Source organism: Bufo gargarizans, chromosome 1 (assembly GCF_014858855.1).
Source record: "Bufo gargarizans isolate SCDJY-AF-19 chromosome 1, ASM1485885v1, whole genome shotgun sequence".
Taxonomy (NCBI): domain Eukaryota; kingdom Metazoa; phylum Chordata; class Amphibia; order Anura; family Bufonidae; genus Bufo; species Bufo gargarizans.
The window spans coordinates 161,926,390-161,949,864 of NC_058080.1; the positions used below are offsets into that span (position 1 = coordinate 161,926,390).

Here is a 23,475-nt window from a genome sequence, read left to right on the forward strand (position 1 = left end):
GGCGTTCTGCCAAAGGGAGATTTAAACAGGCCAACAGGTGCATATGATTGGTATTCTAAGCCTCACTACTGTGTATTGTACTCCAGTTGGATACCTGGTGCTCTGACTTTTGGATTGTCTTTGATCTTGCTCCTGATTGCCATTTATTTCCTGACGTGATCTCTTGGCCTTGACCCCAACTGGTATTTGACTTTGTTTGTATCTTGTCTTGTTTGTGACATATCTTTCAGGTTTGGACTCTGGCCTGATTTTAGACTTTGCTTTTGGATTCTGATCCAGTCCTGGTTTTGCCTGTCTATCATTACATTTATTATTTTCTCCGTTTGCATTTTCCCTGATCGGGCCAAGCACCTAGTCAGGAAGGGACTCTCATCCAGTTGTGGGCCGTTGCCTTACGACAGATCTTGCAAGTACATAGAGACAGAGCTACGGGTGAGTTCAGGGTTTCCCTACCATGACATCTTGAACGTGAGAATGAATGGAGAGATATGATTATTTTTCTTAATCCAATTATACTGTATATATCCCAGTGAAGCGTGGGTTATGAAAAATGTTATGTAAACTCTTTTGACATGTGCAATACACTATAATACTGTATATTGCTACTACTGTATGTAAAATGAGGAGTGTGGGGAAAGGAGGAGAATTGTTTGATATGTCATTATTGACTGACAAAAAAAATAAAAAAAATCAGGAATTGTGCCCCAAAAACTGCAAGTTACAATTTAATAGTATAGTGCTAAACATGTGAAGTTCAATTTCTAAGAGAAGATGTGACCTTAAAGTGGTTGTGCCATAAGCTGCTTTTCATAAAGTACTCTAGCTCCTATTCCTCCTTGGATTGTATTGTTTGTTTATTTATATTTTTTTCATATTTTTCAAAAATTTGCCTTATTTGCAGTTTTCTTTTATCCCCTGCTTGAATTCTAATTTGTGGTTGGTCATGTGTCTGCTGTCCCATCATTCCTTAGGGCAGTGAGATGTGTCTTGACATAAGCAGAATATGTGATGCTAACCAGTTCATTTTTAACTCAACATATTCCAAATTCCCTGTGTAACTGGATTTATAACAGACATAACTTGTGGGAATATTCATCATTTGCTATCTATCTATTGTTACGAACCAGCGGGTGTGAACCCACTGTGCCACATGTCCTACCTCCTCTAAGGGCGTTGTCTAAGGGAACCCCTCGATCTTCACAGTACCCTTGATGGTGGGGATAAACTTTCCCGAGGGGAACACCAGGTTGCTACCTCTTGAGGAGGATTGGCATACAAGGCAGCTGGTCCAGGCAGACCAGGAGGTACCTGAGTGAGGTACCAGAGGTACAGGCATTGTCAGAAGGCTGAGTCATAACCAGAAGCAACAGTGCAGGACCGAAGGATGAGGCAGAGGCGAAGTCAAACAGGCAACAGGATAAGGAATCAGTAAGATGGTTAGAGAGGGGATGGGTAGTGGCGGCATATCATTCCGTATATACCACCTATTCTAGAGGGGTCTCTATTTTGGTACATAATAAGATTAAGTTTGAACTTTTGGCACGTGAGGCCGACGATGATGGCAGATATCTCTTTTTATATTGTTATTTAGAAGGGATTAAAACTGTAATTGCAAATATATATATTCCACCACCATATAAACCAGATGTTCTGTATCAACTGTATAGATTTATGTTAAACAAACAGGAATGTATATTGATTGCGGTGGGCGATTACAATGCGGTTATGGATCCACTCAGGGATAGGACATCTAGCAGGGGGGGAGGAGTACAAAATGTAGACTTATGTAAGGTAGCCAATGAATTCAATTGGGTAGATGTTTGGAGGGTTCAGCACCCGGATGAAATTAGATATTCTTGCTATTCAAAAACACACCAAACTTGGTCGAGAATAGATATGACCTTTGGAAATAAAAATTTAATGTCCCAAAATAGGATTACGACAAAATATATACCCATGGCTCTGTCAGACCATAATGCAATGGTGGTTGAGCTGGATTTGAATAAAGATAATACTCTGTCAGTGTTTAAATTCAACTCTCATTGGCTGCCATTGATTTCAGATACAGAGAGTATAATTGAGGAACTAAAAATTTTTTTTATGGAAAATAACGGTTCTGCTGGTAGACTTGTGGTTTGGGACACTTTCAAGGCTTTTTTGAGGGGAATTTTGTTCAAAAGGGTAAACTACTGGAAAAAAAGAACTAGAGAGAATGGGAAGGCATTGGAGAAAAAATTGCAAGAGGCAGGGATGGCAAGTATGAGAAATCCTACTGTACTAAATAAGAGAGTCTGGGAGGAAGAACAGGAAAAGATGAAGATTTATCAATTAGAGAAAAGTAGGAATGAATTGCTCCTTCAAGGCATCCAACTAGCCTCGGAGGGTGAAAAGGTTGGCAAAATATTAGCAAATATAGTGAGAAATCAAAAAGGGAAATCATGGATAGGTGCAATTAAAGATAAAACGGGTAAACTAATCACCACACCTGAAGGTATTAAAAAAGTGTTTTGGGAGCACTTCTTAGAGTTATATAAGTCTAGGGTACAATACTCAAAACAAGAGTTAGATTTTTACTTGGATGAGATTGCCCTCAGTAGGATATCTAAATCCCAAAAAGAATATTTGGAAAAAGAAATAACGGTGGCAGAAATAAATCTAGCTCTAGGGAAGGTTAAATCCGAGAAAGCACCGGGTGGGGACGGGCTCCCCTTTGAAATATATAAAACCTTTTCCCAGGTTTTGGTACAAGAATTAAAGATAACACTGGATGAAGCTCAAAAACTGGGTGACCTACCGAATTCTATGAAGGAAGCAATTATCACACTAATCCCAAAAAAAGGAAAAGAACCAACAGATCCCGGCTCATACAGGCCAATATCCCTGTTGAACACGGATGTTAAAATTCTCGCAAAAGTCCTAGCGGACAGGCTTTCAAGGGTCATTAAAGGAATAATAAATAAAGATCAGACAGGATTTATACCGGGTAGAACAATATACTCCAATATAAGAAGGCTATTTCTCAATATTGAAGCCAACAGACTGGATGCAGGGGATAAAGCGATACTCTCACTGGATGCTCAAAAGGCATTTGACTGTATTGAATGGGAGTATTTATGGGCAGTATTAAGGCGAATTGGTATAGGGGAAGGATTTATAGGGTGGATTCAGTTAATATATCTAAATCCCAGGGCTAGAGTAGTGGTGGACGGGAGCTTGTCCCTGCCTTTTGCCCTATTTCGGGGCACCAGGCAGGGATGCCCTCTCTCCCCACTGCTATTTGCCATTGCAATCGAACCCTTGGCAACCATAATAAGAAATGACAAGGAGATTAAAAGTTTTCAATACGCGGGTGGAGAAGAAAAATTGTTAATGTATGCGGACGATATATTACTTTTTTTGCAAAACACTGGGGACCAGTTTAACAGAGTGATAGAGATAATAGATAAGTTTGGGTTCTTCTCTGGTCTAAAGATAAATTGGGGGAAATCACATATGTTATTATTAGGAGATAGACAATTACAGGGAGATACACGGGTGCATACTCTCAAAAAACACGAAAATTTTAAATATCTCGGCATACAAATCTCCGGAAACATAGAAGAATATGAAAAGCTAAATGTCCTTCCCTTAGTAAGAGAACTAAGAACGAAAATACACATATGGAAACGACTGCCAATGTCAATCCAAGGTAGGGTAAATTTAATAAAAATGGTCTTTCTCCCAAAGATACTGTATGTGCTTCAAAATGCCCCAGTTAGAGTACCGCAGACTACCTTCAAACTATTTGATAGACTAATGGGGGACTTTATTTGGAAGGGTGCGATCCCTCGAATAAAGAAGGAAGTCCTTCAGCTTCCAGTGCAGGAGGGAGGATTAGCAGTCCCCAATTTGTTTCTATACTATTTAATAACTCAATATGGGAATATAAAGGGTAGTTTAGATAGTCAAGTGGGTAGGCAAGAATTAAATAGATGGGGTTGGAAAGAGGGAGGAAATCACTTAGAGGTGTTGGAGTCTGGTTTTTTGGGTAAAAAAAATTCTGACAATAGGATATTAAATCTAATAGAACACGTATGGGGGGAAATTAAAAAGATATTGGAGATTAAAGGGTTTTTGAAATATACACCGATATGGAAAAATTTTTATTTAAAAGAATTAGAAACAATAAGGGACTATATAGACTGGGGGAAAAAAGGAATGATATATTTAGACCAGATCTTCGAGGAAGATAAGCTGAAGGACTTTAATACAATGGTGCTGGAATTTGGGATCCCCCATACTGACACCTATAAATATCTTCAACTCAGGAATGCATTGCGGACAGTGGTCCAGGAGGATAGGTATAGGAGGGAAAAATCAGACAGGTTGGATAAGTTTACTGCAGTAGGGGAAGGAGGAGGAACAACCGCAAGGAGATATAGGCTTTTGATGGAAGGTAAGAGAAAAACGATTACAATGCTTGCTGTAGGAAAATGGGAAAAGGATCTAGATTCCCTTACAGAAGATAATTGGAAAGATGCTCTCAAAAATTATGCGACAATCTCGGATAGGGGCTCACATAAAATCTCACAATTCTTTATAGTACACAGATTACACCGATCTCCATGGATGTTGAAAAGAATGGGAGTGAAAGCAACAGATAAGTGTCCAAAATGTTGGGAGGAGAGAGCCGAATTAATACATTGCTTTTGGAGATGTCCCAAGCTCCATAGATATTGGACAGAAATAATGGAAACCGTATCTTTGCTTTTGAAGGTTCGACTGCCCAGAGATCCAATAATTTGTATCTTAGGGGCAACTGAACATTTGAAGCTAAATAAAAAACACGACTGGTTCTGAATAAAGTACTATTCCAGGCCAGATTACTTATACTAAGGAAATGGATAAAAGTAGACTTACCGACAGCGGGACAATGGAGAAAAATGATAGATAATTTAATTAAAGAAGAACGAGTGATGAAGAATCATAAAAAAAGGTCATTAAATCTCGACCAGGTATGGAAAAATTGGCTGCTTTAGTGTTGGAGGTGTTTAAATTTCCTTTTTTTTTTTTTTTTTTCTCGCGTCCCCACGTGGAGGGTGGGGGGGGGGGAGGGAGGGGAAGGGAAGAGAAAAGGAAAAAGAATTGTAATTACTATGTTTAGAGCTAGAATAATGTGTTATCTCCATTTCTATGGATCTGCTTTGTATTCGAAATTTAAATAAAAAAATTATTTGGAAAAAAAAAAAAAAAACAGGCAACAGGTCAGGGCAGGTGGCACAGGTACAGTTCAGAAAATCCAGGTAGGTAGGGATAAGACAGGTATCAGAGTTGAGGAACACAAGCAGATATCAGGAACCTTAACAGGACCTTGACACTGAGGGATCTAGGAAGTGGGCTGAGCCACTTATATATGTGCAGGAGCACTAGGATTGGTCAGCAAGGTACGTGATCCAACCCATAAAGCACAGGAAGTGACATGCGCCGGCCCTTAAGGAAATGCTGCAGGAAACAAGCAGCAGGAATGCTGTGGCCAGGGCTAAAAGGAAACACTGGCAGCAGATCACCTCTAAACATAGCGCCTATGACCGTGGCGGTAAGCAGGGGGCAGCGGCGAACAGCATCCGCTGTTACATCTATCTATTTATCTATCTAACGAAGATAAAGGCCAAAGGTTGGGAGCAGCACAACAGAAAACTGTCACAACATCCTGTCACAACGCCCCCCCCCCCCCCGCATCAGCGATCGCCACAAACCACAGGTCAATTCAGACTTGCGGTTTGCAGTTTTACCTTATCCGGCAGGTGGCGGTGCCATTGGGTCCCCATGCAGCTGTAGGGGGGACCCGATGGCATGGAAGGCAGCGCAATGCCTTCCTTAGGCATCTGTGCTGCCTTCCGGTGACGAGCCTGTGAGATCCAGTCCCCTGGATCTCACAGACCGGAAGCTGTATGAGTAATACACACAGTATTTGGGCGATTATCTTAGGTAGGGTCTAATTTTTTGCGAGATAAGATGACGGTTTGATTGGCACTATTTTGGGGTGCATAGGACTTTTTGATCGCTTGCTATTACACTTTTTGTGATGTAAGGTGACCAAAAATTGTTTATTTAGCACATTTTTTATTTTTTACGGTGTTCATCTGAGGGGTTAGGTCATATGATATTACTACTCATACAGCCAATGCATTCCAATACAGAAGTGTTGGGATGCATTGTGAAAGGGATTAGACCCCCAAAAGTTGAAGTCCCAAAGTGGGACAAAAAATAAAGTAAAAAAATAGTTGAAAAAATAAAGTTTTCACCCCAAAAAATTAAACGTTTCAAGTAAAAATAAACAAAACGTCATTAGACATATTAAGTATCTCCGCGTCTGTATCGACTAGCTCTATAAACATATTACATGACCTAACCCCTCAGATGAACACCGTAAAAAATAAAAACTGTGCTAAATAGCAAGCGCTCAAAAGCGCGTTTGCCCACCAAAATAGTACAAATCTAACCGTCACCTCATCCCGCAAAAAATTAGTCCCTACCTGAGACAATTGTCCAAAAAAAAAAAAAATATGGCTCAGAATATGGAGACACTAAAACATAATTTTTTTAGTTTTAAAAAAGCTGTTATTGTGTAAAACTTACATAAATAAAAAAAAGTATACATATTAGGTATCGCCGCGTCCGTATCGACCAGCTCTATAAAAATATCATATGACCTAACCCCTCAGATGAACACCGTAAAAAATAAAAAATATAAACTGTGCTAAATAAACAATTTTTGGTCACCTTACATCACAAAAAGTGTAATAGCAAGCGATCAAAAAGTCCTATGCACCCCAAAATAGTGCCAATCAAACCGTCATCTCATCTCGCAAAAAATTAGACCCTACCTAAGATAATCGCCCAAAAACTGAAAAAAACTATGGCTCTCAGAATATGGAGACAAAAATGATATTATTGTGTAAAACTTACATAAATAAAAAAAAAGTGTACATATTAGGTATTGCAGCATCCGTAATAACTTGCTCTATAAAAATATCACATGACCTAACCCCTCAGCTGAATACCGTAAAAAAAAGAAAAATAAAAACGGTGTAAAAACTTTACACTTTACATCACAAAAAGTGAAATAGCAAGCAATCAAAAAGTCACACACATCCCAAAATAGTGCCAATAAAACCGTCATCTCATCCCGCAAAAATCATACCCTACCCAAGGTAATCGCCCAAAAACATGTTTAAAAAAAGAAATGATTTTGTAAAACTTACATAAATAAAAAAAAAAGTATACATATTAGGTATCACCACATCCGTGACAACCTGGTCTATAAAAGTATCACATGATCTAACCTGTCAGATGAATGTTGTAAATAACAAAAATTTAAAGTGGTGCCAAAACAGCTATTTCTTGTTACCTTGCCTCACAAAAAGTGTAATATAGGGCAACCAAAAATCATATGTACCCTAAACTAGTACCAACAATACTGCCACCCTATCACGTAGTTTCTAAAATGGGGTAATTTTTTGGGAGTTTCTACTCTAGGGGCGCTTTAGGGGGGCTTTAAATGGGACATGATTTAAAAAAAAAAAAACAGTCCAGCAAAATCTGCCTTCCAAAAACCGTATGGCATTCCTTTCCTTCTGCGCCCTGCCGTGTGCCCGTACAGCAGTTTACGACCACATATGGGGTGTTTCTGTAAACTTCAGAATCAGGGCCATAAATATTGAGTTTTGTTTGGCTGTTAACCCTAGCTTTGTAACTAGAAAAAAATTATTAAAATGGAAAATCTGCCAAAAAATTGAAATTTTGAAATTGTATCTCTATTTTCCATTAATTCTTGCGGAACACCTAAAGGGTTAACAAAGTTTGTAAACTCCGTTTTGAATACCTTGAGGGGTGTAGTTTATAGAATTGGGTCATATTTGGGTGGTTTCTATTATGTAAGCCTCACAAAGTGATTTCAGACCTGAACTGTTCCCTAAAAATTCGTTTTTTTTTTATTTCTGAAAAAATTCAAGATTTGCTTCTAAACTTCTAAGCCTTGTAACCAAAATGACCAAAAAATAAAATGTCATTCCCAAAATGATCCAAACATGAAATAGACATATGGGGAATGTAAAGTAATAACTATTTTTGGAGGTATTACTATGTATTATAGAAGTTGGAAATTTGCAATTTATTACACATTTTTGGTAAATTTGGTATTTTTTTATAAATAAAAATGTTTTTTTTTTTTACTTCATTTTACCAGTGTCATGAAGTACAATATGTGACGAAAAAACAAACTCAGAATGGCCTGGATAAGTCAAAGCGTTAGTTATCAGCAGTTAAAGTGACACTGGTCAGATTTGCAAAAAGTCCTTAAGGTGAAATAGGGATGAGTCCTTAAGGGGTTAAAGAGGACCTGTCACCACAAAGTGCAATGCAATTTGAAAGCACTATGTTATAGAGCAGGAGGAGCTGAGCTCATTGATATACAGGTGAAACTCGAAAAATTAGAATATCATGCAAAGTTCATTTATTTCAGTAATGCAACTTCAAAGGTGAAACAAATATATAAGATAGACTCATTTCATGCAAAGCGAGATATTTTGAACCTTTATTTGTTATAATTTAGATGATTATGGCTTACAGTTAATGAGAACTCCAAAGTCACAATCTCAGGTACCCTTTGCTCAGGGGGTATGGATTAATTAGCTGACTGGATTGTGACAGTTTGAGCCTAGAATATTGAACCTTTTCACAATATTCTAATTTTAAGTTGCATTAATGCAATTCCTTTTAAGTTGAATTATTGAAATAAATGAACTTTTGCATATGATATTCTAATTTTTCGCGTTTCACCTGTATATTCTTGTACGAAGAAATTCAGTAAAACCTGTAATTTATACATTTATATCGTTGCTTTTTCCACTTTCTATGAACAGCTATCGGTAAAGTAGGGAGTGGTTATCAGTGACTAACATATATCTCTCTATGCAGACTTGTACACACAATACTATCAATCACTAATAACTGAGAATCAGGGCCGTCTTTAATATTAATTGGACCTTGGGCAAAAATTTACTTGGGCCCCCTGGATCCCGCCTTCCCACACCTTAGCAGGCAATCACGCCCTCGAACCACAACACATAAAAAATCCACATATCTGGTAGAGTACAGTGAATGACTGTAAATACTTCCAGTTCTGAAGACTCCAGCGGGTCAGGATCAGTGCTCTGGGCAGCTGGGCTCAGGCCGGAAGTGGGCACCGCTCTGCAGGAAGGAGATCAGGGCTCAGCTCACCCTAGTGTTACAGTGCACCCCACAGTATGCAGTATAGCACTCTATAGTATACAGCAACCCACAGTATAGCACCCTATAGTATACAGCACCACACAGTATGCAGTATAGCACCCCACACTATACAGTACACCACAGTATATAGTAGAGCAGTATAGCAGCCCACAGTATACAGCACCCCACAGTATACAACACCTCACAGTATACAGTAGAGCAGTATAGCACCTCACCGTATACAGCACCCCAAACTATACACGATACAGCACCCCACACTATACAGCCCCCCACACTATACAGTACAGCAGTATAGCACTCCACAATATACAGCACCCACAGTATACAGCCCCCCACAGTATACAGTACAGCAGTATAGCACTCCACAATATACAGCACCCACAGTATACAGACACTCACACTATACAGTACAGCAGTATAGCATTCCACAATATACAGCCCCCACAGTATACAGCCCCCACAGTATACAGCCCCCCACAGTATACAGCCCCCCACAGTATACAGGCCCCCACACTATACAGCACCCCACTATACAGTAGTTTACAGTATATTAGCATAACAGCCCCTGTCACCTTTTTCTGATGTAATCTTCACAAAACAAAGCTCCACAGTTAAGGCAAACTTCTACAGCAACACTCCTGGTAGGACCTTAATGACCTCATAACCATGTGACCAGTAATATTGCTAGGTTACTGGTCACATGGTGAAGATGTCATCTAAGGTCCTAGAGAATCACAGCTCTCACAGTACGCTGCCTGGAGTGCCGGCAGGCATGGCATGGCAGCACCCCCTGTGTAGCTGACACCCGGGGCAGTGGCTAGCAGGGCTCAAGAGGCAGCTGCCTTGGGCCCCCCAGGAGCAACTGGGCCCGGGGCAGCTGCCCCTTTTGCCCCTTGTTAAAGACGGCCCTGCTGATAATCATGTTAGGGAAGATGACAGGTCCTGTTCAAAGAGGTTGACCACTTAAGGCAATGCTTCTTGGTAGTGATGAGCAAAGTTTCGAAAAATTTGATTTGGCTGCTTCACCAAATTTCACTAAGAAATTTGCTTCACGATGAATTACTTCATCACGAAGCGCAATAACAGGGAACAGCAATTGCTCCGCCCCCCCTTAGATGCCACGTTAATGGCTGTTCGTGGCATCTGAGAATAATAGCGAAGGCTTTTAAGGGTTAATCTGTTGTAAAAAAAAAAAAAACACCTTATCTATTTCAGTGCGAAGAGGCCGCCATGGCCATCTTGATTGAAGATCCCGCCTGAACAACATGGTGAAGTCATACATCACTGCACACAAAATTTTGTGCGGGATCTTCAATCAAGATGGTCATGACAGCCTCTTCTCACTCAAATGCATGAGGTGTGATCAATGGACATAATAAAGCATGCTTTCATGCTAAAACCACGGACACACGGACTGTGGCAAAACACAGATGTTTGAATACAAATGAATGAATGGATATAAATGAAAGGGTATGTGAGTCCTTGGAGAACACAAACATCACACGTATGTACATGGAATACTGACGTGTGAATGAGGCTTTATAATCTGTAGCATGGTTTGACAGCACAAATCCACTATGTCTACACTACCACCACAGGAGAAATGAAGCTCTACACAATAACCATTCAAATTAATGGGTTTTCAATGCAATACATGGGTGCTCTGAATCCTCTCAAACAAGAGATGCTATTTTTAGCTGCTCTCCATTCTGGCTAATAATTGGATCCATAAGTTGCATATTAAAAGTAGGAGTAGCATTACCCTTGTGAGTCACAATAACAAAAAAGCTTAATTATGACTGTGTGAGTCTTAGTTAATCACCACTGGAAGAAGATGATTAGACTCTTCTTTAGCATTTTTCCACTTGTTCCAGTCAAGCATTCAAGTGAGCTACTCTTATTTTTGGCCAAGTAGCACTTACTCATAAATCTTCCTCCACTGACTTCCTATGTTTATTTTCTGATAATTACTTTATTTTCATCATATGCTTCCTTGAAATATGAGCAGAAGTGCTTGACCTAAGCTGAATGTTGTGATCACTCTTGATAAAGTCATTAGCAGATTTCCTTTCAAGTGTAGTGCTAAGCATAGTTCCATTGATGTAGCCTATTCAGGACCTTGTGATTTTCCTTTTTTATCTTTTCGTTTTTTATTCCCTGCATTCCTAGAGCCATAGCTTTTTTATTTTTGCGTTCACATATCCACGAGGGCTTCTTGTTTTTGTAGGACAAGTTGTACTTTCTAATGGAATCCTTTAGTATTGGGGGCTGGAAAAAAAGAGGTGACATTTAAAAAAAAAAATTAAATACCGCCAATTAGAGATGAGCGAATTTCTCAAAAATTTGATTTGGCTGGTTCGCCGAATTTTTCGAAAAATCTGCCTAGATCTGAATATATTTGTGACAAATTGGGATAAAAAACAGCTATTTACGGACTGCATAGAGCCTTTATATGGGTGTAGAACACTGTGCCTTTCAGTAACACGCATAGGGAGTGTGCTGGGGTAGTGAAATAATACTATATCAGTATGATATGCTGATGACAGGCATCGCTATTAGAATCACTGCACACTTAACTTATTTGGGCAGTCACGGGGCCAAAACTGACCAAATAACTCAAGTATTAACTCAGCCTTACAGGTAGCTGTTATCGTCAAGAAGAAACACTCCTTTTACAACCTTGTCAGCTGATAACACATAGATGTCTACAGAACCTGTTCTATTAAATGCTTATGTAAGTAGAGCCCCCGAGTTGAGAGTGTGTTAGCAGTAAGTTTGTGTTGAAGTCACTGATTATTTTGCATTTGCTCTGATCTGTCAGAAAAATAACCCTGAAAAAATAGATCCTGTCTGGGGAGCATACGCCTTCACTCAGTCAGCATTTGCTCAATAATCCATCAGTATTGGTAATGCAAAAAAACCAAACAGGAGTGGATCTAAAACAGAGATGACGTGAAGGTAATATTTGCAGCAGCATAATACCACAGAGTGGCATGGTGGCATAGTGTGGAAATTGATGATCTAATCTGATGCATCAGGCATTGGTGGGTGGAAATCGTGGCTGACCCACGCCTGATTCATCTTGACAAAAGTAAGTCTCTACACATTTTGGGTGAACAGGCGAGTTCTTGAGGTAACAATGGCCCCCGCTGCACTGATGCCGGACTACTGGCCGGGCAGGACAGCTTTCCAGGCCAAACTCACTTTTTCTCTAGAAATATGACAAGAAACGCTTTCAGCGCAAATAACACCAAATGTGAACTGCGTCTATTTTTCTCCTATTGTAGTGAAATATGACAATAAATGATTTTAGACACAACAACCAAAATTTTAGGGCATATTAGAATATCTAAACTGGAGGAAATCACCTACTCATAACAACCCCACCAAAATAATGAAACAACCTTTTGGAAGAAGCCTGTGTGGCGAAACGGCGTTGGGTGAGGGAGGCTGTTGGGTGAGGGAGTCAGAGTGCGGTCATTGGTATGCTTTACTTTTTATCCTGGGCCCATTGCTTTTCCTGGTTAATAATCTTTAAAGGCCATTTTCTGCTCCTAGTTGTTATTTTTGCTTTGGATGATTTTTTTCCTTTTTGGGCAACATGTATATTGACTTTTGATTTTTTGTACCTTTAATGGCTGCATGACTCTACAATTTCCTTCTCAGTCTTACTTGGGGTTCTATTTGCTGCTATCCTATATACTTTGTTTTATGCTGTATAACTAATAAAGATATAACTTTTTGATTATATGTATGGAAGTTGTTTCATTATTTTGATGGGGTAATAAACGCTTTTAGGGCAAATAACAGCAAATATGAACTTAGTCTATTTTCCTCTTTTTCTCTAGAAATATGGCAATAAACACTTTTACCGCAAAAACACCAAATGTGAACTGCGTCTATTTTTCTCGTATTGTAGTGAAATATGACAAGAAACACTTTTAGCGCAAATAACAGAAAATATGAACTTAGTCAATTTTTCTATTTTTCTCTAGAAATATGGCAATAAACGCTTTTAGCGCAAATAGCAAAAGTGACCTGCATAAATATTTCTCGTATTGTATTGAAATAGGCCACTAAACGATATCAGCGCAGTTAACAGCAAAAGTGACCTGTGTATATATGTATCTTTTTCCACAGATAAAAGCTACTAAAGGCTTTTCAACATGGCACTGTCACTCCAATAACTAATTGCTGGAATTACAGAGCTGTATTATGAGACTATCTGGATCCCCAAGTAATGTTTCCCTGCACTTGTAAATCGCTTTTTTTCCACAAAGAGGTTTTTCCTATGACTCTCCCTAGCATCTGCACACGTCTCTCCCTGCCTGTAAAATGATTCCTCTCACTATCCTTTCCCTGCACTAGTCAATCGCTTCTTTCCTTTTTTTTTAAAAAAATAGTTTTTCTTTCACTCTTCCTAGCGCCTGCATACACTTCTGTCCCTGAACAAAGTAACGATAGTGAATGGTAGACTCTAAGATGGCCGCTGTATTTATAGGGCTGTGACATCACCGGGCTGACTGGCTGCTGATTGGCTGCATGCATGGCATTATGGGTCATCCCGCCTTCCCAGAGTTTCTTGCCCCATGTCCTCACACATGTAGCCGCCATTTTAGCCGCGATTGTAGCTGGCTAGTCGCCATGTTAGGAAAAATTGTGGTTCATTACCACAAAGCGCAAGGAAATTTGCATTCGTTCAGAATAACATTTTTACTGAAATTCGGAACGAATTCGACTTCGTCAGCTTCAATTCGCTCATCTCTACTGCCAATGTTATGTTGTTTTTTTTTTTTTTGTAATGCACTGCCTAAGCGGGAAAACTGACCTGTTACTTTCATTCTCTGGAAAAGTACAATTACAAAGATACTATATTTATGTAATTTTTCTTGTGTTTTAATACTGAAAAAAAAAAATTATACTTTCATTATGACATTTACCATACGGTATAAATACGTTTATGTTTTAATAGTTTGGCTGTTTTCAGATGCAAAGATGCCTGTATATTTTTGTGTGACGTAACTGTGGTTATTCTCATTTTTTTGTCCAATTGGGTCTCTTGTTTGTGTCTCATTATTTTGCATGATTACTTGCTGTATCGTGAAGAGTTCTTTGGGCAGGACCAACAATGTTCACAATCCTTTGTTTACTCTCTTACTTCCAAGTAACTTCAGCTGTGGCCTAGTAGAGGACACAAAGGGATCTCCAAAAACCCTGTTTTGGTAAATGAAACTTTGGTGGCCAACACAGCTGTGTAGACAATGCTGTAATTTCAGTTTTGGTCCTGAGGTAGTAGTATTTTTTTGTGTTCTAGTGCAGGGTAGACACTGGAACAAGATGAATGTTGTAACTGCTGCAAGTCCTATAGCTGTGCCATGTGATATTTATAAAGCCTTTATTCCTAGTTATCAAAAATATTATAGTTCAAACTTGTTAGAGCACAAAATATGAAAGAGATGAAGGAGATAGGCAACCAGTCAGGGGTGAACTCTAAAGTCAGATATAAAAAATACCCTCATTATACATCAAAATAATATTATGCATTAATTTCCAAAATGCTGTAAAAACAGACAAAAAAAGAAATATGTCAAACATAACTTTATTTTGCATTTCATGTTTCCCCAGATTATCCAGTTGGCCTCAGCATGCACACTTTACTGATTACCTCATGCAGAAACAAAGCTAACAAATCATACTGTTTGCCACACTGAAGCCTCTTAAATTGCGTATAATTTTTTTGTTGATATTGGCGGTACTGTGAGGACAGTTTGCAAGATGAATTTTTCAACAGATTACAATAATCAGTCAACTAATGGATCCTACTTCCAAAATATGATGCCACCTGAAGATTGTAGTTTGCCATTGGCAATAACTTTTACATTATGTCTGGCCTATGGAGTTGTTATCATTCTTGGACTCTCTGGGAATTTGGCTCTTATAATCATTATATTGAAGCAAAAAGAGATGCGCAACGTCACCAATATTCTAATTGTAAATCTCTCATTTTCTGATCTTTTGGCAACAATAATGTGTCTCCCGTTTACTCTGGTTTACACCCTGATGGATCACTGGATTTTTGGAGAAGTAATGTGCAAGCTGAATGAATATACTCAGTGTGTTTCAGTCACAGTTTCTATATTCTCCTTGGTTCTCATTGCTATTGAACGTCATCAACTCATCATAAATCCTCGTGGATGGAGACCAAATAACAGACATGCATGTATTGGAATCACAGCAATATGGATTGTAGCCATGGCTGGCTCTTTGCCTTTTATGATATACAATACTCTAACAGATGAACCATTTCGGAATATAAGCATTGATTCATACATTGGAAAATATGTGTGCATGCAAGAGTTCCCAAAGGAGAAATTCAGACTTTCATATACAACTTTGCTATTTGTTGTGCAATACCTTGGACCACTCTTCTTTATATTTATCTGCTATACAAAGGTAATATTTTATTTTTTGTAGTGTGGTCTAATATTTTATCCTCATACTTTATATGATTAAATTAGATAGGCACACTTCATCTTGAATTGCTCAGAGACTTATGATTTCTGTAAGCCGTTTACTATCCCCTAGCTATGTGCTCTACCACACCATATATATATATATATATATATATATATACAGTACAGACCAAAAGTTTGGACACACCTTCTCATTCAAAGAGTTTTCTTTATTTTCATGACTATGAAAATTGTAGATTCACACTGAAGGCATCAAAACTATGAATTAACACATGTGGAATTATATACATAACAAAAAAGTGTGAAATAACTGAAAATATGTCATATTCTAGGATCTTCAAAGTAGCCACCTTTTGCTTTGATTACTGCTTTGCACACTCTTGGCATTCTCTTGATGAGCTTCAAGAGGCAGTCACCTGAAATGATTTTCATTTCACAGGTGTGACCTGTCAGGTTTAATAAATGGGATTTATTGCCTTATAAATGGGGTTGGGACCATCAGTTGCCTTGTGGAGAAGTCAGGTGGATACACAGCTGATAGTCCTACTGAATAGACTGTTAGAATTTGTATTATGGCAAGAAAAAAGCAGCTAAGTAAAGAAAAACGAGTGGCCATCATTACTTTAAGAAATGAAGGTCAGTCAGTCCGAAAAATTGGGAAAACTTTGAAAGTGTCCCCAAGTGCAGTCACAAAAACCATCAAGCGCTACAAAGAAACTAGCTCACATGCGGACCGCCCCAGGAAGGGAAGACCAAGAGTCACCTCTACTGCGGAGGATAAGTTCACCCGAGTCACCAGCCTCAGAAATCGCAGGTTAACAGCAGCTCAGATTAGAGACCAGGTCAATGCCACACAGAGTTCTAGCAGCAGACACATCTCTAGAACAACTGTTAAGAGGAGACTGTGTGAATCAGGCCTTCATGGTAGAATATCTGCTAGGAAACCACTGCTAAGGACAGGCAACAAGCAGAAGAGACTTGTTTGGGCTAAAGAACACAAGGAATGGACATTAGACCAGTGGAAATCTGTGCTTGTGTCTGATGAGTCCAAATTTGAGATCTTTGGTTCCAACCACCGTGTCTTTGTGCGACGCAGAAAAGGTGAACGGATGGACTCTACATGCCTGGTTCCCACCGTGAAGCATGGAGGAGGAGGTGTGATGGTGTGGGGGTGCTTTGCTGGTGACACTGTTGGGGATTTATTCAAAATTGAAGGCATACTGAACCAGCATGGCTACCACAGCATCTTGCAGCAGCATGCTAATCCATCCGGTTTGCATTTAGTTGGTCATTGTCCTATTTTTCAACAGGACAATGACCCCAAACACACCTCCAGGCTGTGTAAGGGCTATTTGACCATGAAGGAGAGTGATGGGGTGCTGCACCAGATGACCTGGCCTCCACAGTCACCGGACCTGAAGCCAATCGAGATGGTTTGGGGCAAAAGGGCCAACAAGTGCTAAGCATCTCTTGGAACTCCTTCAAGACTGTTGGAAGACCATTTCAGGTGACTACCTCTTGAAGTTCATCAAGAGAATGCCAAGAGTGTGCAAAGCAGTAATCAAAACAAAAGGTGGCTATTTTGAAGAACCTAGAATATGACATATTTTCAGTTGTTTCACACTTTTTTGTTATGTATATAATTCCACATGTGTTAATTCATAGTTTTGATGCCTTCAGTGTGAATCTACAATTTTCATAGTCATGAAAATAAAGAAAACTCTTTGAATGAGAAGGTGTGTCCAAACTTTTGGTCTGTACTGTATATATATCAAAAAGATAACACAAGGTGAAAAACAAATTAGTAAAACATTATAAAATATATAGTTCATAGATATAACGTTCATAGATGTAAAGGGGTCCTCATATTGTGATGTCAGCCAAGCATACAGCCACCTAGTGTTGCTACAGTGTGTTCTGAGCAACACTTCTCACTGAGTGGTGTGCTATATATATATGTCTGACAGCAGAAATGACGACTCACTTTAATAGTGCCATTGCAATGCAAGTCATTAACAATAAAATCAACCTATCAAGTATCTTGTGAGATGATAACCCAAAAATGTTTAGTACATAATGTCCATCTTTGTATTAAATGTTAATTAATCTCCTGCAACAGTCTTTCTGTAGAGAACCGCTTAGTTGTTCATATATTTAAGTTGTTCATGTACTTATATCCTCTTAGATATTAGACCATATGTTCCCCACTTTATAGTATACTATATATAGTGGTGAATTATGAAACGGCTCTTAGTCACCCATTATGGTTGCTTATTCACCTGCTCCAAGATTAACTGTACTTTATTTTTGGTATCAATCCATATGTTACTCACAGTTGGTGGTATAATGTGGATAAGCATCTCTTTCCTTTATGGGGTGGCAGTAAAATGCCTCTTACCTCCGTGTATTCTATATGAGGAAGTTGCCATTACCCGCTCTGATCCTGTCCGCTGGCATCTCAAGTAATCTCCTGTTGGCTGGTGTCCCATGTGGTCTCCTGCTGTCAGCGGCACACGTGGTTTAATGTAAACGCCGTTCAGATCAGGTAGATATAGTTACAAAAGTCCTTCGAAGCTCTCCAGTTTTTCTTTAAGGATAAAGGCTTTAGTAGATCATTTTCCATAGATCTTGGATCTTAGATCGTATTTTACCATGGGAAGTCAGTTTACTGTAGGTGGATGACTATGTCTTGGTAGATTTGCATTGGTTCCATACTGAGGAATTGAGCAGTGCTCCATGAGATGCTTGGGATATTTTTTTTATAACCTAACCCTGCATTACATGTCTCCACAACTTTATTCCTGACCTGTCTGGTGTGTTTCTTGGTTTTCATGATGCTGCTTTAATGGTCTCTAACAAACCTCCGAGGCCATCACAGAACAGTTGTAGTTATACTGAAAATAAATAAGACACAGGTCGAGTCTATTTACTAATTAGGTGACATCTGTAATTGAGCACATTCAATTTTATTTAGGGGCATAAGATTACAGGGAGCTGAATACCATAGTATGCCACACTTTTCAGATTTTTATTTATTAAAATTTTTTGAAACCATGTCTCATTTTCACTTCACACATACTTGCTACTTTGTGTTTGTCTATCAGATAAAATTCTAATAAAATACATTTGTTTGTGGGTGTAACATGAAAAAATGTGGAAAAGTTCAAGGGGTAGGAATACTTTTTTAAGGCACTGTACATAACAAATGCCAGTGTAAACCTGTGTCAGACCTAATGCATTTGGATGTATAGATATGTAGTACAGCACCCATAGTATAATTAAAATAGATTGTGCTGTATTTGAATGTCTTTACGAAAGTACATTATTCTCCCCTCGAAGTCAAGATTTTATTAATGAATTTGGTATTAAAGGGGTTGTCAAATGGGCTTGCTTCTCTGTTATATTTTGTGCAGAATCAGTTGTATTCCACATACAATTATCAAGTATTTTATTGCAATAAATTGCATGACTAAGGATTTCATGTTTTATAATGAAAACTATATACAATTTCACACTATACTTTGTTGATCAGTCCTGTCGCATTATCTGGTTTAGTGCTCTTATAAAAAAAAAAAGAAGAAGAAGCAATGATGTTACATAGCCAGCTTTCAAGACAACTTTGGTCTCTTTGTCAGGAGTACTACAGGAGTGTCTGAAGAAACAGCTAAATATATTATATATATATATAGCAGAGACATGGTGTAACGAATTGACATTTGAAAAACAACAGAATATCAGAGATCTTGAGAATGAGTCCTTACAGTCTTACAAATAAGCGCTGAGAAAGTTTAATGGGCTCTAAATGATATCTCACAGACCTGATGCTCCCATGTCAACTGCAGACTCTTTAGATCTTGTAGTGTGCCATAAATCCCTTCAGACAAATTCAGTCCAGCATTCAACATGTCAAGCAGTATTATGAATTTCTATTTTCAAATTCTGGCTCTTTGATATTTGAAATCACCTTTCAATATAACTGTCCCAGGCTACAAAAATGCTTCAAGAAAATGTACCCTTTTCTCTTTAATTGTGTGGCGGTTGGACCTCATGCTTGTTTTAGGTATCTATTCAGTTTCTCCCACATAGAGGCCCCCAACAGGACATCTAGTGCAGAGAATCAGGTACACAGCAGTTGGATGTAGAACACGTGAACGTCCCAGGGATCTTATAGTCTTGCTGTGTGTTGGGGATCTGGCTCTCGTCTACCATCACCATATTTTTTCAGACTTAGAGGTTGCCGACAAAACAGCAGACAGGATCTGGTAAAATTATTTCCAGCTGTTAATCGCTATGTATGACGCAATGCATTTTTTTCAGTCCTCCTCAGTACCTCCAGCTGTGGGTTATAGGTCACCACCAGAGGCACAAACTGGTTCTTTTTCTTTTCCTTATATTTCCTCTGGGTATCCTGGGGTCTCTTGTGATCTGACTCTCAACCAAAGCAGACTATTGGTCGGTCTGCATGGCTCAGGTGGGGCGGTGGGGTGGCTTCCACTCCAGGCACATTGAGAGGTCTGTGGTCTATAGTCAGTCAATTGGGTGTGGTCAAGTCTGTTCCAACTCATCAGGCAGGGATGAGCATTTACATCTGAATGGGATGTTTTTGCATTGGGGCTGTTGTCCTGCTTTGGTTGGGGGTTGTATCACAAGAGCCACCAGAATACCCAGATATCAACTTCTCCAATGCAAGGAAAAGAAACAGAAACAGCGTGCGCCTCTGGTGGTGACCTACCACCCACAACTGGAGGTGTTACGTAGGATCCCCATCACACAGCAGGGCTATAAGATCCCTGGGACCTTCAAAAGTTCTGAATCAAATGTTGTGTACCTGATTCTCTGCACTGGATGTCATGTTGGGGGCCTCTATGTGGGATAAACTAGAAAGAAACGTAAAGCAAGGATCATGTCCCATTGCCACATAATTAAGGAGTAAAAGGTACATTTTCCTCTGGCAAAGCATTTTTGTAGCAGGGACACAATGAAGAACACATGAAAGTAGCAATATTAAAGAGAGCACTTTAATATTGAACTAGCACTAGTTTTCTACCATTTGGTTCTTGCACATGCTAACTAATAAAAGTACATTTTATTTCTCTTTCTTTTTAGATATTTCTCAGACTAAAAAGACGGAATAACATGATGGATAAGATGAGAGACAATAAGTATAGATCCAGTGAAACAAAGAGAATCAACATCATGCTCTTTTCCATTGTGGTTGGATTTGCTCTATGTTGGCTGCCGTTTTTTATCTTCAACTTGGTTTTTGATTGGAACCATGAAGCAATTGCAACCTGCAGCCATAACTTGTTATTTTTGATTTGCCATCCTAACAGCAATGATCTCTACTTGTGTTAATCCCATCTTCTATGGTTTTCTCAACAAAAACTTTCAGAGGGACCTACAGTTCTTCTTTAATTTCTGTGATTTTAGATCTCGAGAAGATGATTATGAGACTATAGCTATGTCTACCATGCACACTGATATTTCTAAAACATCTCTTAAACAAGCAAGCCCAATAGCATAAAATGGATGATGAAATGCCTGCATACTGGCAGTGTGTTGAAAATATGTTCCCTTTGTTCCTCTAATAAGCACAAATCCATTACATAAGTCACTTCACAAACATTTGTGTTTTTGGTACTTGTTAACAGTAGCTTTGTATTTGGACTTTGGGAGTTTTTTTTTCCATTGTTATGTCTGTATCTCCCACACAATTATGGGATTTTGTATAAAGACATATTGCCATATATTTATATAATAGCATTCTGCAGCTATGTGCTTTTACTCTGTTCTTGTGGGTTAGAGCGATGTTTGGCACTAAGAACAACAAAAATAACACTGATCACCCAAAACTGTGAATGTTACAATATTTTATACTTTACACTTTAAGATTGTACTAATAATTATAGTCAGTTGATATCAGATGTGATATTTATAATAATTGTTACTTTTTCATAGAATTGTACAGAAAACACACATGTATATTTTACAATGTGTGTTAAGGCACTGCTTTATAAGTATATGCTTATTTTTTTTCTTTTAATATACACTGTATCTGTAGTTGTACCAGGGAAGACAATATTTTAAGGAAGTGTGCCTTAAAGTTTATACAGTGAGAAAAATATTACTGTAGATGTGCTTTTCTTCTATAAAGAATATATTGTATTTCTTGTTTATTTCCCATTATTGTTGGTGGTAATAGTTTTCATGGCTGTTATATGTAGATAATTCTCTTTCAATATTAGGTCCATTTTATCATAACAATAAATATTAAAAACTTATGAATAGTTATAATAACCGTACCCTACTGTATCTGTTGCCTTGTCTTTGCTTGCTGCTCTGGTACAAACAAGGTAGCATTTCCATAGTTTCTTTACACATCACTGGGTGACTTGAACATTCAGTTGTATCATCCCTTGATCTTACTGTATGCTCACAAATTCATTCACCTGATACATTCCATTATTCCAAGCAATCAGGAACAACAATCAAAGAGAAGGCAGCTAAAGAACACATTATATAAGTGGCAGTCACAGAAATATAGGTAAATATTCAAAATTTGCCATTATGGTAGTTGAACATGACAGTGTTAAAATAAAGTGGCTAATGCCTTTTCAACTCACTATCATATGCTATAGACATAGAAATAAGGATAGAAAATATATCTTGGGCTTTTACTTAAGTTCCCGCAACATCAACAATTCGTTTAACATTAAAAATATGTAGCGAAATTCGAAAGTTCATTTTTATCATGATGGGCCTTGCTGATAAGTTTTATGGCAGTATGATCGATGGGCATCAATGCTCTAGTGCATTACTTGACTTCTTCATACATATTGGCCTATTATTGTTAAATAAGCATTCCCACAAAAAAAAAAAAAAAACAGGACAGGAAGCCATTTTCAATATGTATTCATATGGGAGCCTCAATATCAGTCTCACAGGAATGAACAGAGAAGTAACTGGTTTCCTGTCCTGTGTCAATTTGAGATGCTGGTCCCATGAAACAGCTGAGGATCAGAAGGGAAGTTATGACCCACAAATATAGTCTCTAGTAGGTAGATTACCTTCAATAAAGGGTGCTTCTTTAAGTCACCACATTTATCATCATTAATCCAGCTGACATACGAGATGTGCGCATATTAGCAGTATCGAATGCTGTTGGTCCCATCTCCTTAGGTGATTGCAATCTGTAGAAAATTGCAGTTTTATAATATGTAAATTACTCCCTTGATGCAACAAGCGTGGTGACATTGCACTTAGAGGCCCCACTTCCTATCTCCTATGTCGCACCCCCACTGCTAAGACTGACAGGCTAGGCAGGGAACAGCCCATTCAGGTACCGCTGTGTGCTCCATCTCTGTACAGCGCATGCGCCGAACGTGCTCCTACAAGATTTCAGGGCCAGACTCATTTAAAAATTATAAAACAGCAGTTTTCTACAGATTTCAGCCACTTAAGGAGATGGGACAAACAGCATTACATTCAGCTGACACATGCTGATAAATGTGACAGATGGGCCTTTTTTTTATTTTTCCATTACATAATACACTGCTTGTTCCCATGATTATGGCCACCCTGTAATCCAGGAATGGTGGACGTGCTTGCAAGAAGCCCCAGCCTCTCTAGTGGCCAGGACCATAGAAGTGCACATACATGTATGTGCTATTTACTATATTGTGCAAGCACTTCCACCACTGCTGGATTGCAGGGTGATTGTAACCATGGA

The 23,475-nt window shown here is 38.7% G+C and overlaps 1 protein-coding gene across 1 annotated transcript; it reads left to right on the top strand.

Annotated features, from left to right (window-relative positions):
* The first annotated feature begins 403 nt into the window (after positions 1-403).
* On the top strand, positions 404-22,355 carry NPY1R (neuropeptide Y receptor Y1). The gene is given in 4 exon segments (XM_044297492.1): positions 404-432; positions 14,899-15,726; positions 20,853-21,071; positions 21,073-22,355. Coding segments are annotated over 3 exon segments (1,095 nt in total). The 5' UTR covers positions 404-432; positions 14,899-15,048; the 3' UTR covers positions 21,271-22,355.
* The last annotated feature ends 1,120 nt before the right edge of the window (positions 22,356-23,475 follow it).